We start from the raw sequence: 14859 nt of genomic DNA, 5'->3' as shown, positions 1-14859 counted from the left end.
TTGTCAGCCTGGTTACTCCCTTTTATAAAGTACATTCTTTGAAAGGTATCTTGGTATCGCCAAAAAGTGGATTCTTCTTTCAGATATGACAATCATTTCCTTCTTAATTAATCTTGATAGTTTGTTCATCTTCACAGAGCAGATCTTCACAGGGAGAAAGAAATGCACGTTTCCTTCAGGAGCAAATTATGAACACACTAAATTGAAAAGCTGCAATGTTCTGTCACATTAACTCGGGTCCTACAACATAGCAATCACACTTGATAAATGGTGACATTAAAGAGAACATGTGCACGGGGTTGTGATGGCAACCACGATATCTGGCTACTCAGTGTTACGTGCCTTGCCCTCTTCGTTTATGTCTTTGGGAGTGATGGACGTATATGAAAAAAAAAATCAATGGTTTTTCAATCTTTTGTTGCAGTTAACAAAACATAGGGATTGCAACTGGGACGTGTGTTGGGCTATAATACCCCTGCAGCTTTAGATCTGTGGAAAAGTACGCCGTTGCACTGTGTTAAATATGGAGATACATTATACGTTGTATCATTTGAGATACATTTTTATGCAATAGATATTTATTAATATGAATTATTTGGGGTATGTATAATGCTATATATTCCCTCAGGAGCAGTTTTGGATGGTATCTGCTATTGCTAAACCAAAGTGTTTGTCAGCACTGTGAGCAGGAGGGTGACTTCCTATTTCAGACTGCAAGTGGCAGAGAAAATTACTCTCTTCTGGTTTTGACCTACATCTCACCAGTTATGAATGGCTGGTATTAGTGTTTTGTTTAAGCCAACTCTCTGTGGAGAACAATTATTACAATTATTACAAGTTACAGGCATAGTTTTAAAAACTACTGCTGTCATTGAATCTCTTAGAGGGCTGTGTTGCTGTAGAGTGTTCAGGTTTCTGACTCAAGCCCAAGCACAGAACATCCTTTTAAGGACTGTCATTCAGTGTACTCTTAAACATTTGCAGTGGGTTTTCTCAGTGCATGTGGTACTGTTTTCCCCTTTTCATTGCCATCAATAGCAATAGCAGCACCATTGCACTGAGGCCACGAGGTCACGTTTGGGCTAACACTGACTCCTTCCATTATCCCTCCCTTGCCTTCTACTTTTCTTTCTCCTATATATGGTTCAAATTAAATATATATTTCAAAAAAATGTACACTTTAAAAATGTGACACTGTATAAGCAACTGTTGTGTTAGGAAATATAACTTACACAGCTGATGTGTCAACCTCTTGGTCCCCTGTGCAGCACAAGCCAGTTTGCTGGTTGTACCACTGTTACAAGCTTACTGGGGCAGGAGTTGTATTTTCTTCCATAGCTTTGTGCAGCAACTAAGACAGAAGGGCTCTGGTTCATTACTCTGCCTCCTATAGTGCAAGCAAATTAGAATAGTTTAAACACACCGTGTTTTGTTTTCAGGCATCCCTGGCAGAGAGGGTGTGCGGTGTGATTTTGGCACTGCTCCTCGTGTGGTGAAGCGGAGCTGAGCTGTGGCTGTTGACTGATATGATGAAGCTGCCACTGAGGAGGAGGCTACAGTCCTCCTTCAATTAAAGTCCTCCTGTTTCAATTTCTGTTTCTGTTTTTTTTTCACAGAGTTAAATGTAAAAGAATCCGATGTAAGAGTGTGTGATGAATCGTCGTGTAAATACGGGGGAGTGTGTAAGGAAGAGGGCGATGGCCTGAAATGTGCCTGTCAGTTCCAGGTAAGGAGCGCTCACTTTTCCATTTGCCTTTTGTGTCAGACTCTGGAAAATCCAGAGACAACTTGATTATTTTTCTTCCCATACTTCTTGCCTGGGGAGATGGTGAGCTTGGCACCACAACTGTAGCTCAGTCTGCTAATCAACTGAAAGCTGGATTATAGGTAAGGGATGCCTCCAGTCACGCTCCCCAAATTTCATTTACTTCTTTTGGTAGTCACAGGCCTTTAATACTCGCAGGCTGAAAATAATAACAGCAACAGCAATAATAAGAATTAAATTAAATTATGTCCAAACTGGAAAAACGACAAAGGTATGTAAATGTACTCTGACACTGAGTGGGCAGTGAAAATGAGATAGTAACAGGATCACCAGCAGTGGTCATAAAGTTTATTGAATGAAAATGAGCTTATTGAGTGAATTATTCCCACTCAGGAAAACAAAAAGGTGGTGAGAATTTATTTAAAAAAAAAAAAATGAACTTTAAAAACCGTGAATAAGAAGCTCAATTTGCTCCATTGACTTTTGTGCCTGTTGTTTACACTTCTTGTGACTATCATGGCAATCCTACCCCGAACATTTTAGAGAAAAGAGAATAATCATAGAATGAATCATAGAATAACAGAATGGTTTGGGGTTGGAAGGGACCCCAGAGCCCACCCATCCCCACCCCGTGCCGTGGGTAGGGCTGCTCCCCACCAGCTCAGCTGCCAAGGGCCCCATCCAACCTGGCCTTGAGCCCCTCCAGTATGGAGCACCACAGCTTCTCTGGGCAGCTGTGCCAGGGCCTCACAACCTTTTGAGTGAAAAATTTCCCCCTGACATCTAATCTAGATTGTCTCTAATTTGTTTAAAACCATTCTCACTTGTCCTGTCACTATCAGACCATGTAAAGAGTTGGATCTCACTCCTGTTCATACGCTCCTTTTAAGTACTGGAAGGCCACAGTGAGGTCTGTCTGGAATCTTCTCCAGGCTGAACAAGCCCAGCTCTTCCTAGGAGAAGTGCTCTAGCCCTCTGAGCATGTTCATGAGATACTTTAAATTCATGATTTATATCCAGGACAAAAGTATCAAATATTGAGACTCCTGGTAAAACTACAAGAGTTAGCAGTGTTACCAACCAGCTCTAGAGTGGGCTATCATTCAGTGCTTTGAAAATATTTTTGTGTTCTGTTTCCAATAAACAATAAATCAAGGGGAACCAGAATAGCAACAGTGTGTGTGTGATCTTACACTGGTTTTGGATCCTGGTCTTTCAGAGCTAGCTTTTGATGTAATGTCATTCAGTTGGGTACCTACACTGAGGGCATCCTGCAGCTTACATCCCCTAGAAAAAAAATGAGATCTGATTGCCTTTTAAAGTGAGAAAAAAATCTTAGGAGAAGAATTTTATTCATCAGCCTTCATTTTTGCTGTAACTGTTATTTATGAAAAACAATAAAATCAAAACCCAATAATGGTTTTAAAAATGGAAAGAAATTCAACCCTAGGCGCTAAGCAAAGTTTTCATTTATTTTCTGTAGGTGGTAAATTTTATAACCTCCCAATATCCAGGTCAGGAGGGCTAAAATAAGTAGCTGTCTCATGTGATAAGCTGATAGTTTTTCTTAGGAGCTCATTTTTAAAGCCAATGCTATTTTAAAGCTAATTATAAGTTTACTTGTACTTTTTGAAAAATTTATCCTATATTTAAGGAAAGAAGTCTAATCATGAGAAGAAGGAGTCACATTTTTCAGGCATAACAGGTTTAATTCTTCGTGTAAATTTCAACCTTGGTTATTCAGCAGAAGCTAGGTCCACCAAAATACCCCAGGCAATGAATACTCAGCCCAAACTGTTGGATTCTCTGTGTTCAAATCTGTATGAGGACCAGCTAATTTTATTGCTGATAGCACAAGACTGTGCGAAGGAATTGAAGAAATTTGTGTACAATGCTTCAACTAAACCAACACTGGAAGGAAGTAGCAAGGATCTAATCCTGCTTTCAAAATCACAGAATCACCAAGGTTGGAAAAGACCTCCAAGATTATCCAGTCCAACCATCCACCTACCACCAGTATTTCCCTGCTAAACCTTGTCCCTCATTGCCACATCTAAATGTTTCCTGAACATCTCGAGGGACGATGACTCCTCCACCTCTCTGGGCAGCCCATTCCAAAGCTTGATCACTCTTTTGGAGAAGAAATCTTTCCTAATATCCAATCTCCAGTGGTGCAACTTGGGGCCATTCCCTCTAGTCCTATGGCTAGTTACACTTGAGAAGAGGCCGACCCCAAAATCCTATGGAGATCAGTAGGACCTTGGCAGCTGTGTACTTCTGAAGACTTCAGACTATACTTTCAGAGTAATTTGGTGATTGCTGTAGAACGTGTTTTTTTTTCCCCTTTGCCACATGATGAAATCAGGTCTGCCAGCTGTAAGGTGCCTACAGGGCGTAAATGTAGATGTAACCCTGAACAGAATTTCCTGTTCCCCACAACTGAAGAGAGAGCATTTGGATAAATTGGCCACTGGTCTGATTCAGTAAGACATTTCTTTCCTTCCTCAAACTGCAGTTTTCAGGAAAACTGACTTTAGCAAGAGAGATGCCTAATTAAAAGTCTCATGTCCGTTGCTGGTCAGGTGAGGCTTCTCCTGTTGGAGGGCAGGACTGTCACTGGCTGCGGGCTGCAGGCCTTGGTACCCCTGGCTGCCCGAGTGCAGGCACTTTTGGAGAAGAAAAAGGCATTGCTATTACACTTAGACTGTTTTTAAGGCTAAGGCTGGTAAAGGCTGTCCCTTGTATTCAGTAAAATGCATAGAGACTTCAGTTCCTTTTCCCTTTTTCTTACTCTTTCTTCCTCCTCATGTATGGCCATTCCTGGCCTGGCAGCATTTATTAACTATTTGGTCTTCCAAAACTGTAAATATTAATGAGTCATAGCTTTTCGTTCTAGGATCCCCTTCGGAAACAACTTGCTGCCAAATTTCAGTGTTGTCACTGCAATATCTTGGCATGGCAGCATGAGCACTGCAGGCTGTAACCTCTCTGAACACCTTGTGGGCTTTCTCTATCTCAACAAGTCACCTAATGTAAAGTGAGATACTGGAGCTTGACTCTCCAGCAACAAATGTACAGATTAGATTGCAGGAAAGGTGCTGGAGGATGCCATTGTGCTCTGTTCGCACTGACCTTAGTTATATCCTGACTTTCAGCAGGCCTAGTCATAAAAAAGGTTAACTCTTTTTTTACTATAACTGAGGTGGGAGAGAACACATCTACCAAACTTCTGAAAAGGTCTCTGGCTGCAGTTTGGATGACATTTTGCAAAGCCTGGATTAAAAAATCATCAACACATGACAGTTGTGTTCTGCATCAGAGATGGTGCAGGGTTCTTTTTGGATCTCAATAAGAATGGTTCAACCACAAATGACTTAATAGGGTAACTGCTTTAGTAAGACAGAAAAAGGAATATTGATAGCAAGTAAATCTTGCACCTTAGCATCTTAGAATTCACTAAAGAATTACCAACCTATTAAAAAAGATATCACTTTATCTCTAATTTTCTGTCCTCAGGGTAGAAACCTGAATGCTTAAAATACGACACAGTAACTTTACAATTAATAGTATCTCTAAGCTGCTGTCTTTTTGGAGCAGTTTAGCTTAACTAACATTGTTATTTCTGTGTGTACTCTCTGTCACTGGCTGAACTTTCTCAGTTTGATAATACACTTCATGTTTAAGAAATTTGGCAGCTAGTCTCTGTCTTTGTTCATTGTTTCTTGGTGTTTTTGTTTGGTTGGGTTTTTTACCTGGAAGTTCTAAAGATGCAGAAGATGTCTAGAACTGTAGTTACCACTGAAGCCCCAACAAGGCAATGTGTTTTCTTCCAAACAGCGAGGTGGGGTTTGGATACTCAGTTCAGCAGGTAGTATGTAGGCACTCATAGGCACTGGCAGACTTGCTGTTTTAGTCTGTTTCACTGCATTTCTGTACACGTTATACATACAAAAGATATATAATCCATTTTTCTTAGAATGTAAGAAAATAGCAAAAAACAGGCTGCTCCTGCCAAAGCCTTTCCAAATGATCAATTTTCCTTTCTTCTTTTCTTCTTATAAATTGTACCGATGCTTTAGACTTTGCACTCAAAATTTGGCAGTACAGCTATACAAAAGCATTATTATAGTTGTTGACCATATATAACACTCATGATACTCATGAATTTAATGGTGATTGTCTTCCATTTCCCTTGAAAGATTGTTCTTTGCTCAAAAAGATCAGAGTTCCCTTTGAGTCCCATGCCTTTATCTTTCAAATGATTGTAGATGTTTGTCATATTCCCTTTAGACATTTCTGAGATCCAGAGTTATTTAGTTATTTTAATCTTTCCTGCTGAATTTCTATGCTTAGTCCATATGGAGATGGGCTATTATTTCAGCGATCTGAAAGGAATATATACAGTGAAATAATTTTTCTTCAGTGATAAGAATTATAATTTGCTGCTGGCAACTTTATATTTACACATCTCTCTTCCTGTACATTAACATGCAATTGAGATGATCCATGTGCTTTTGTGTGACTAAGTTACTTTGTAATTTCTTTTTCAGTGTCACACAAACTATATTCCTGTTTGTGGATCAAATGGAGACACTTACCAAAATGAATGCTTCCTCAGGAGAGCTGCTTGCAAACATCAGAGAGAGATAACAATGGTATCAAGGGGACCTTGTTACTCTGGTATGTAAAACATTCTTTGTCACCAATGAACGATGGTTTATGGTCAGCTCTTGTTTTTCCCATAAATCTAGAGATTTTCATTTTCATGCTTTTTTGTTGAGTGAAATTACATGCAAACCACAAGTCCTCTTTAACAATGAAATATAGAGAAGAAAGCTGATTTACTTTCTAGTATCCTAACAGGTTAATAAATGAACACTGAAACTAGAAGTACTTTATCTAGAAAATACTGTGTGAGTGCTTCCGATGTATGTATCGGGGAACCTTGATATTCAAAAGGCTCACAGTGAAATTGAACAGATTCTAGATTATTCATGTCTTTAGGATGTACAATTTTTGGATGTACAGGATTAGTGTAACATCCAAAGCCGGATTCTGATCATCCCAACTGCCATTGTACTTGCAAACAAACCATCATCTTTAGTAGTTGCACATTGGTCATGACCTTGAAGATATGCATAACTCTTACAAAATCATTGTACCTCACATTTCTAGTGGGTTGGTGTTTCCACGCATGTAAAACAGGTTTTCCAACACTTAAAATACACAGGACAAGTTTTCACTGTCTCTGTCTAGAATGTTGCAACATGCTGTTGGACATAGAAGCTTTAGGTATCAGAGGTCTTCTGAACGCCTGGTAAGATTTCAAAGCTGGTGAGGTCAAACAGATGGCTGGCTGTCCAGAATTAAACTATATGGCTTAGCAACATCAACAGCTGCATACTTTCATACATATATAACACAGAAACAAACAAAAGCTTGTGGGACATCTCTCATCTTACTAGTAGTGACTAGATTACATCTACATGGTAGCACAAAGTGTGGCTTTGGATCAGGTGCATACTCCTGCCCAGCTTTGCATTGGCAATTATAGATACTAGTGACAATTTAGAGGCAGCAGCCTTGATCTTGCTGATATCTGCAACATCTGTCTGGAAACTAGGGGAGATATTTGGGCAGTTTACTTAGGCCAAGTTCATTGCTACTGTTCTATTGCTGGTCTCAGAGCTGGCTTGTTTAAATGCAGGGTGGCTGTGTTTTCATAGGCTGCTCTAATGCCTTCATCTGCAGCACAGCCCTATACTGAGATGCGGTTTTATTTACTAAGGTCCAAAATGATCTATAGCATCTTGTGCCTGGCTGAGCTGCAGATGAATCTTCCAGCAGACCACAGGAAACTAATGGAATGTTACCTTCTTTCTCAATCTGCCACCTGTAAATTATCTCCAGAAGACATAGAAATAGCAAAAAAAAAAAAGATCCATTAACATTTTGGAGCATTCAAGTATTCCACTAACAACATCTGAGAACTATGTGGATTTCTTTTTTTATTTATTTATTTTATATGCACTCTGCTCCACTTACTAAGAAAGACATTTTGAAATGAAAAATTTGTTCTTCTCAGCTTCAGGTTGCTGGCAGCTAATTACAACATTGCTCTGCTAATCTGAGATTTTTTTTTAGCCTTTCTCTCCTTTTTTCTAATGTCCCACCTCAAGCCCAGGAAATGCAGTGTAATTTTTAGCACTTAGTGTAATACATCATGATGTGCTGAGACACAATTGAGCGGAAAGTACTGAAAACATTTCTGAAACGAGGGATGCCATTTGGGTTTTGTACTGCTCTTACAGTGGCCCAGTCAGTGCAGCTCTACCAGCTCCCAGAGTGTCTGGTACACTCTGATTGATCTGAGAAAATGGGATCATAAAAGCCATCCTCTGGAACCAGCCTATTCCCTGCCGGTGATAATAGGTCATTGTGGAGTCAGTGTATGTGTACTCTTGATCTGTAGCACATTCCTCTCCCTCTCTCTCTGTATATATATATGTATATATATATACTAGGATAAAATGCCTGAATGGAAAAATCCTTTATAGGTTCACATTATTTTTCACATAGTGCCTTGGATTTTGCTGTGAAAATCCTTCTGTTTGGGGATGTCTTTGGGAGCCAAGCAGAGACTCACTGTTTTTCTATCAGAATCTGCTTTTCAAAGCAAAGGCCTGCTTTATCCTGGAGGGATGCACACAAGACAACAGCAAGGAATTCCCCCAGTGGCTATGTAAGAGCTATTTCATTTTAAGTACGTGAGAGCTCTGAAGCTCATATAAGAATGAAAATCTTCCCGCTTGCTGGGGTCTGCTACCTTCTGAGAATACAGCACTGGAACGCAGTACACAGAATGATTTAATCAGATGTATTTCTTGACAGGTAACACTGTGAATAATTTTTCACAGTCATGGGTGATTTAACAGCTTATTTATATATTTATTTCCTTTGTCTAGGAGCCATCAGATTGGCAAGATCCTAAAAAAAGCACCACTGAAAAAAAGAAAGAAAATCATAGGTGCATAAGGAGTGAATAGAATGCAGGTTTTGATGTTAAAATGACATTTTAGAGAATTATAAGAGAATTATAAGAGAATGTATGACTGAAGCTTTGGGGACTGCATATGGAGGTCTCAACATTTGAAAAGCCCATTTTTCTATGTAGGGATGGTTGTTTTTTTGGTTGGTTGGTTTTTTTTTGTTTTTTTTTGTTTTTTTTTTTTTGCCAAATATCTGGTTTTACAAAGAGTTTTATATGCCTAAACGCTCCTGGCAGAAGCTATGGATAATGAGGGTCCACAGTTTTTGGCCAGTACATGTAGACTCACATTGCAGAATAGAGATACTGGAAAAATGAGTGAAATGCAGCTTTAGTGCTCTCTTTGCTTAATACCTAAATATATCCTAAAGCAGCCTTAAGCTAGCTAAAAGTCAAGCAAATTAACCTGCATTCATAACGAAGGCATTGTCCAGTTGGAGACTAGGTGGAAAGTAACAGGGCTGTAATGTGAGGGACCTGACAAGGGTACTTCTTGGGATCATTTCCCATTTTCCTCCGCTTTTTTCGTGCTTTGGTGGCCTTCTCCTAGCAAAAGCTGGATGGCTGATTGTGGGATTGTGTTGTGAACTAGAACACAGCACAAGCCCAGCTTTTCCTTATTGTTTTCCAGAGAAGCTGTGGTTCCCCATCCCTGAAGGTGCTCAAGGCCAGGTTGGATGGGGCCATGGGCAGCTGAGCTGGTGATTCTATGATTATTTATTTCTCTCTGATCAGTTTCCCATCTGCAGTTCAGGCTACAGACAAATGCAGGGATGGGAGCACTGAGCATGGGGAGGTGGCAAGGCCTATGCCAGGACTGCTGCTGTCTCAGAGCATCAGCCACCTAGCTGCTGTCACGGCCTTCAGCAGTTGATAGGGGATGGTGTTACACTGATGTTGATTATGCTATCTGAGGTTCCTCTACAAGAGGTTATCCCAAACTGGCCTGCTAGAATGGGGTTAAGAAGCAAGGGAAAGAGGCAGTCAGGGTGCCTGTCTCCTGTCAGTGAATTTATTTATTGGTTTAAAATAAATTAATTCAGTGAATACAAAATACTCCTGTATGATTTATTCCCAACAATGTGTGTTCCTGTTAGTCCATACACAAAGCCAGCATTTTGACTGCTGTCAATTTTGCATCATATGCACATGAAAATGAAACCACACAATGCAGTCCTTGACATTTACAGGGTATACATACAGCATACTGTATGGTTTGGAAGGCACAGTCAATTGCTTTCTGTGTTGAGATTTCTGAAGTTAAAAACTAAGTTATTTGCAGATATTATGGCTCTCTTAGATTTAAGGAGTGATACTCTTAGAAGTGGCTTAAACTTCTCATTCTTCATTCTGAAGTAATCAAACTCTTACCCTGAATTTTATTCATTTATTTATTGGTGAGAGACTTAATATGAAGCATAATTAGATGTACACATTGTCCTGAAAAGAAATATAATGAGTTCAGTTTAATCCTTTTGAGGGAGATGTGGAAGAAGTTCAAGGCTGCTCACTTCTAGAATCAGAAAATGGGAAAATAACTGCTGATGCTTTTACAACAAAGCTGTAACAAACCTGAAAACCTGCTGTAAAAACATGCGTGCATTTTCCCACCTGACTGAGACAGTCCTAGCTTCAGTGCCATGCAGGAGCTTTCCTGTCCAGCCTTCAAGGAGAGCTGGTGACAGCACAGCATCACTGTCTGTCATTGGAAAGGAAATGGTTTGGAAGTAAAGAACAAAGCTTACACAAACCATGTCAACACATTCCAGAATTTAATATTCTGAACTTCTTTTGCATGCCATAATTTATCAGGAATGGCCACCAGAATCAAATGATAGCAAATGTTTTTTCCCAGAAGACATCCAGATAAACCAGTATTGCCTATGTGCAGCCTGGCAAGGCACAGATTAACAGCTTCTCTCCAGCTGTGGGGGGAGGGAGGAGGAGAGGGCCTTGCAGCTGCTGACAATTAGACTTGTCAGCATTCCTTCCCAAAAGCTGCTGCTGATTTCAAAACCAGGGGTAATTGCTAGCAGAATCACTGCTTCTGGGGATGGGAGCCCTGCAGGAGCAGGTCTGAGCTGGTAGGTGCGTGCGGTGAATTGACACCCAGCACAGCAAATGTCCCCATGTGTTTGGTCAGCAGCAGGAACCTGGGGGTGGCACTGCATTGGGTTTCACTCTAGTTGGCAGCTTTAAGCAGGCTATGATGGTTTCAGAAGTCTTCTGAAATGCTGGCCTTTGGATCGCAGCCTGGGGACTTAACTGATCAGTTATAGTAAGTTCTTGATTTCACCTGCTCCTTCACCCAGACGTACTCCTGTGTAACCAGGGTTAACTGCACAATGTTTGCCCTGTCCCTCCTGAGCTGCTTATCACTCAGGTCTGTATTGGCCTGGAAAGCCAGACTGCATGCTGCCAGCTAACAGGGGACTGTTGTAGAAAGAGCAGTCGCCCTTTCTCTCTTCCAGTTTGGCTTAATAGGATGAGTAATTGACAACAACTGAATAAAATAGTTGACATCATCTGGGATTTGTGGAATGAAGTTCTGGGAATGCTGGTGACCAAGATCTGTTTATTGCAAGGAAGTGGCACATGCTGTTTTTGTGCTAAAAAAAAAAAACAACACATGCCACCCACCTAACACCCAGCTATATCCCAAAAGCTTTAGGAGAAAATCCAGGACTTGGGTATAAAGGGTATAATAACTCCTGAGTGCCAAAGTTCAGATGCTGGAAATCTCTTCTCAACAGTCAGCTAATCCTTGCAGTACCCAAATTCCACAAATACATCAGATTTTTGTTTTTTTTTCCCCTGGAGAATGGCATATGATTTTACTTCTGATGTGTCAAGAGGTATTTAGTTCTGCCCATGACACAATAGCCACTGACATTTTTCTTATACAGATGTTAAAAAAGTGCCACTGTTTGGCAATTCTTTGCATACTCCTATGAAAGCAGGATTTGGTGAGTTTGCTCCGAAGGCACTGCTGGGCCGTGTGGTTCAGTAGAAGGGTCTGCTTGTTCTAAAGCTGTCAGCAGATCATTGGTGCTTCTGTTTGGAGCGTGTGCCAAAAACAAGGAAGAAGCTGGTTCAATTTTCATGGTAGTTGGAGTTAAAAGCTGGTACCACTGGGAGTCTCTCTAATTACTGAGCTGAAGATGGTGGGATGGTGCTTCTCTCCAGCTTTCTTGCTTGAGTGTTCTTCCTGCCAGTTCCTGCAGCATGGAGACTGTCTTTGGAAATTCTGCATTGGTTGAGGGCCTGAAAAGAACAAGGCTGCCTATCTGAGTAAGCCTGTAGAAAATGCTGCTTTTAAAGCCAGCAATGTTTGGGAGAAGCTAGCCAAGGCTCTGGAATACACAGGAACACCAGTTTGGTATAGCACGCTGGACATGGGCATGCTAACATACCACCCAGAGCAGGGAGAAGCATTCAAAAATGATGCCAAACATTATACAGAATACCACTTTTTTATTTTAATGATACCTTGAGATCTGTAAGGCCAGCAAGTAAAGAATGTATCCATTCCTTTCCTAGGATGCTCTTCACAGAGTTGCTTGCAGACTTCCCACAGGTCAGCCCAAAGCTGCTGAGCATCACCTCTGTCATTTACATGGCTCTCATAGCTCCTTGCCTTGGGCTGGGTGTGTGCTGGGGAGTGAGGGCCAACAACTTAAGCGTGGAGCAACTCAGGTTCCTCTGAGGCATTTTAGCCTTTGGATTTTATAAGAATTGCACACTGAGCTTTCTCATATTTGTAGGTCAGCATCCCCTCCCCTAAAACAGCTCAGGACGCAATTTCACCACTTCAAAGAAGCATACGCACATACATTATATAAGTAAATTACACTCCTTCAAGTTTCTTAATGAAGCAATAACACATCATAAAGCATTCTTTTCAGCAATTCAACACTTACATTTTATACAGAATTGTCTGCTTTGTCAGTAAATTGGGTCACTACGGGTGGAACAGGAGTCCTTCTGTTTTTGCATTAATTTCTGTAAGTTACTAAGCACAGTTTGTTAGGCACAAAATAGTGGTAGAGGAGGAAAGAAAGGAGAATTTAGTCTAGGGAAAAGAAAAGTCTCTCTTGCGGACATTCTGTGTGACAGGAGATTATTTTTAATGTGCAAAGTGACCCAGTAACGTGGAATTTCTCACTTTCCTCCACGCATTAGAGGGAATTATTCTTAGAAAGATAGCTGCTTAAAGAAGAGGTGGGGGGGAGGAACTGAACAAATGGAGGTTTGGCTCTTCCTCTGATGTGAGCAATGAGCTTGTAGGTGGGAGTACAAACCCCCCTCCTCTCCCTGTTCTCCTTGTTCTTTTGGATTTGTGGGAGTAGATTCAGCTACCTCCTCTGCCATCAGACAGGGCATGAAAGGAGGGGTGTGGGATGAGCGCTGCGTGTGCTCTGCAGCTCTCCTCATCTTCCAGAAGGCTAAGTTAACCAGGGAGAGGAGCAATTTGCTGGCAGTGATTGCCATCCCAGCCTCTCCTCTCACCTCCCTTAAGCAAAGAAAGACCAAGGGAAATCTGTGACTCCAAAGGGCTTGTCTTCACAGCAGCACCAGCTGAGGACAGTAGGATGCACATCCCTGTGCCCTCACCACAGTGCTCTGAAGGAGTGAGTTGGCCAGGGGTGGTGATGAGGTACTCAAACTGTTAATGCAGAGGGGATGCAGCTAAGCAAAGTCACTCATCTGGTGCTAACCCAATCAGCCTAATGCCAATTAAATAATTATGCTGTTAGAGCATCCTTACACAAAGTGATTAGCTCACTTGAAAAGAGCTATTTTATAGATAGATGACCTAAACCAACTTTACCTTCAGGATCAGTTGCTTCTGCAGCCAAGTGGTTTATGCATTACTCCTTCATGTGCCATTTCCAGGGCTAGAGGGCTGAAGGTAAACCTACTTTTCTTTGTAAACAGATTTTTAAAAAAAATCAGGCTCCATGCTCTTCATCTGTTTTAGGTTTAACAACTCTGAAGCTATCACAGTTGAAAAAAGGCTAAGAAAATTGTTCAATATCAAGCATTGCTGCTCTTTGAATAAAAACTGTCCTGACACAATAGGCCATGACAAACCCTACGAGAGGATGCCAGCCTTTATGCAAGATGTTTGTTTTTACAGCTGGCTCATGAAATGTAACACCTGCACAATGTTTTACAGTGACAAGTTGCTAACAAACAGCTGCTCCTGGAGCAATATTTTCATTTGCTTTCTTTTTTTTTTTTCTTTTTCCTCTCCCCTTCTGTTTCCTTTTCAGATAACGGCTCTGGGTCAGGAGAAGGAGGTGAGTACCAAACCCCAGTTACATGTGCTCTTTTTTAGTGTATGTGAATCTGTGTCTGCATTATGTGAGGTGCTGCTGTGCCTCAGGAATTAAGGAAAAGGTATAACAACTAAAAAACAAGTTTGTATGCTGTGTTCTGAGCCTCTCAGAACAGTATTTCTGCAGAAATATTTTGTAGTGTGCATTTGACTAATGTTGGTCTTTCAGATATGACCTGCATCATTTTTCATTTGTTTCATGCATGCTGAAACAGTATTGCCAGCAATGTAGTGTGCTATTTAGATCTCTACTAAACCACTGTATTTCACCTTTATTTCACTCTTGAAAATGTCTATTCACAATAAATTTGTTTTCTTGCATTCATTTCCTTGGTGCCTGCAATGTCAATTTCTCACTTTATCCTTGGAAAACACATTGCCTGAGATATATAAAGATTACAGTATGATATGTTTTTAACGAATATTTTAAATGTTCCTGTTCAAAGCTGTGTATTCAAAGAAGGCAAGTAGCACAGCAGGTACTAATGGAAGCATCCCTGTCTTTGAGTACATCTTAACCTTCTTCCAATGATTAAAAAAACCCATGATTTTACTTAATTCTATCTCTGATGCTAGTAGCAAGAATACATGTAGAATGAAAAATGTAAGATATAGGTGCAGACACCATAAAAGGAAAGCCATTTTGCTTTTGAGTTTTGTTTGTGTGAAGCACTGCAGTGCATACTGATGGAGTGTATACAAGTC

At 40.7% G+C, this 14859-nt stretch overlaps 1 protein-coding gene across 1 annotated transcript in view; it reads left to right on the top strand.

Moving 5' to 3' along the window:
• Positions 1-14859, top strand: part of TMEFF1 (transmembrane protein with EGF like and two follistatin like domains 1) — a 116586-nt gene that overhangs the window by 65635 nt on the left and 36092 nt on the right. Inside the window, exons 2-4 of the mRNA XM_042839154.1 lie at positions 1617-1726; positions 6316-6445; positions 14090-14116. Coding sequence (XP_042695088.1) covers positions 1617-1726; positions 6316-6445; positions 14090-14116 — 267 coding nt within the window. The remainder of the gene's footprint in view (positions 1-1616; positions 1727-6315; positions 6446-14089; positions 14117-14859) is intronic.

The sequence above is a fragment of the Centrocercus urophasianus genome, unplaced genomic scaffold, assembly GCF_019232065.1.
Source record: "Centrocercus urophasianus isolate 14NV4802_14NV808 unplaced genomic scaffold, USGS_Curo_1.0 seq_11, whole genome shotgun sequence".
NCBI lineage: Eukaryota > Metazoa > Chordata > Aves > Galliformes > Phasianidae > Centrocercus > Centrocercus urophasianus.
This window is presented reverse-complemented; position numbering and strand designations above follow the sequence as displayed.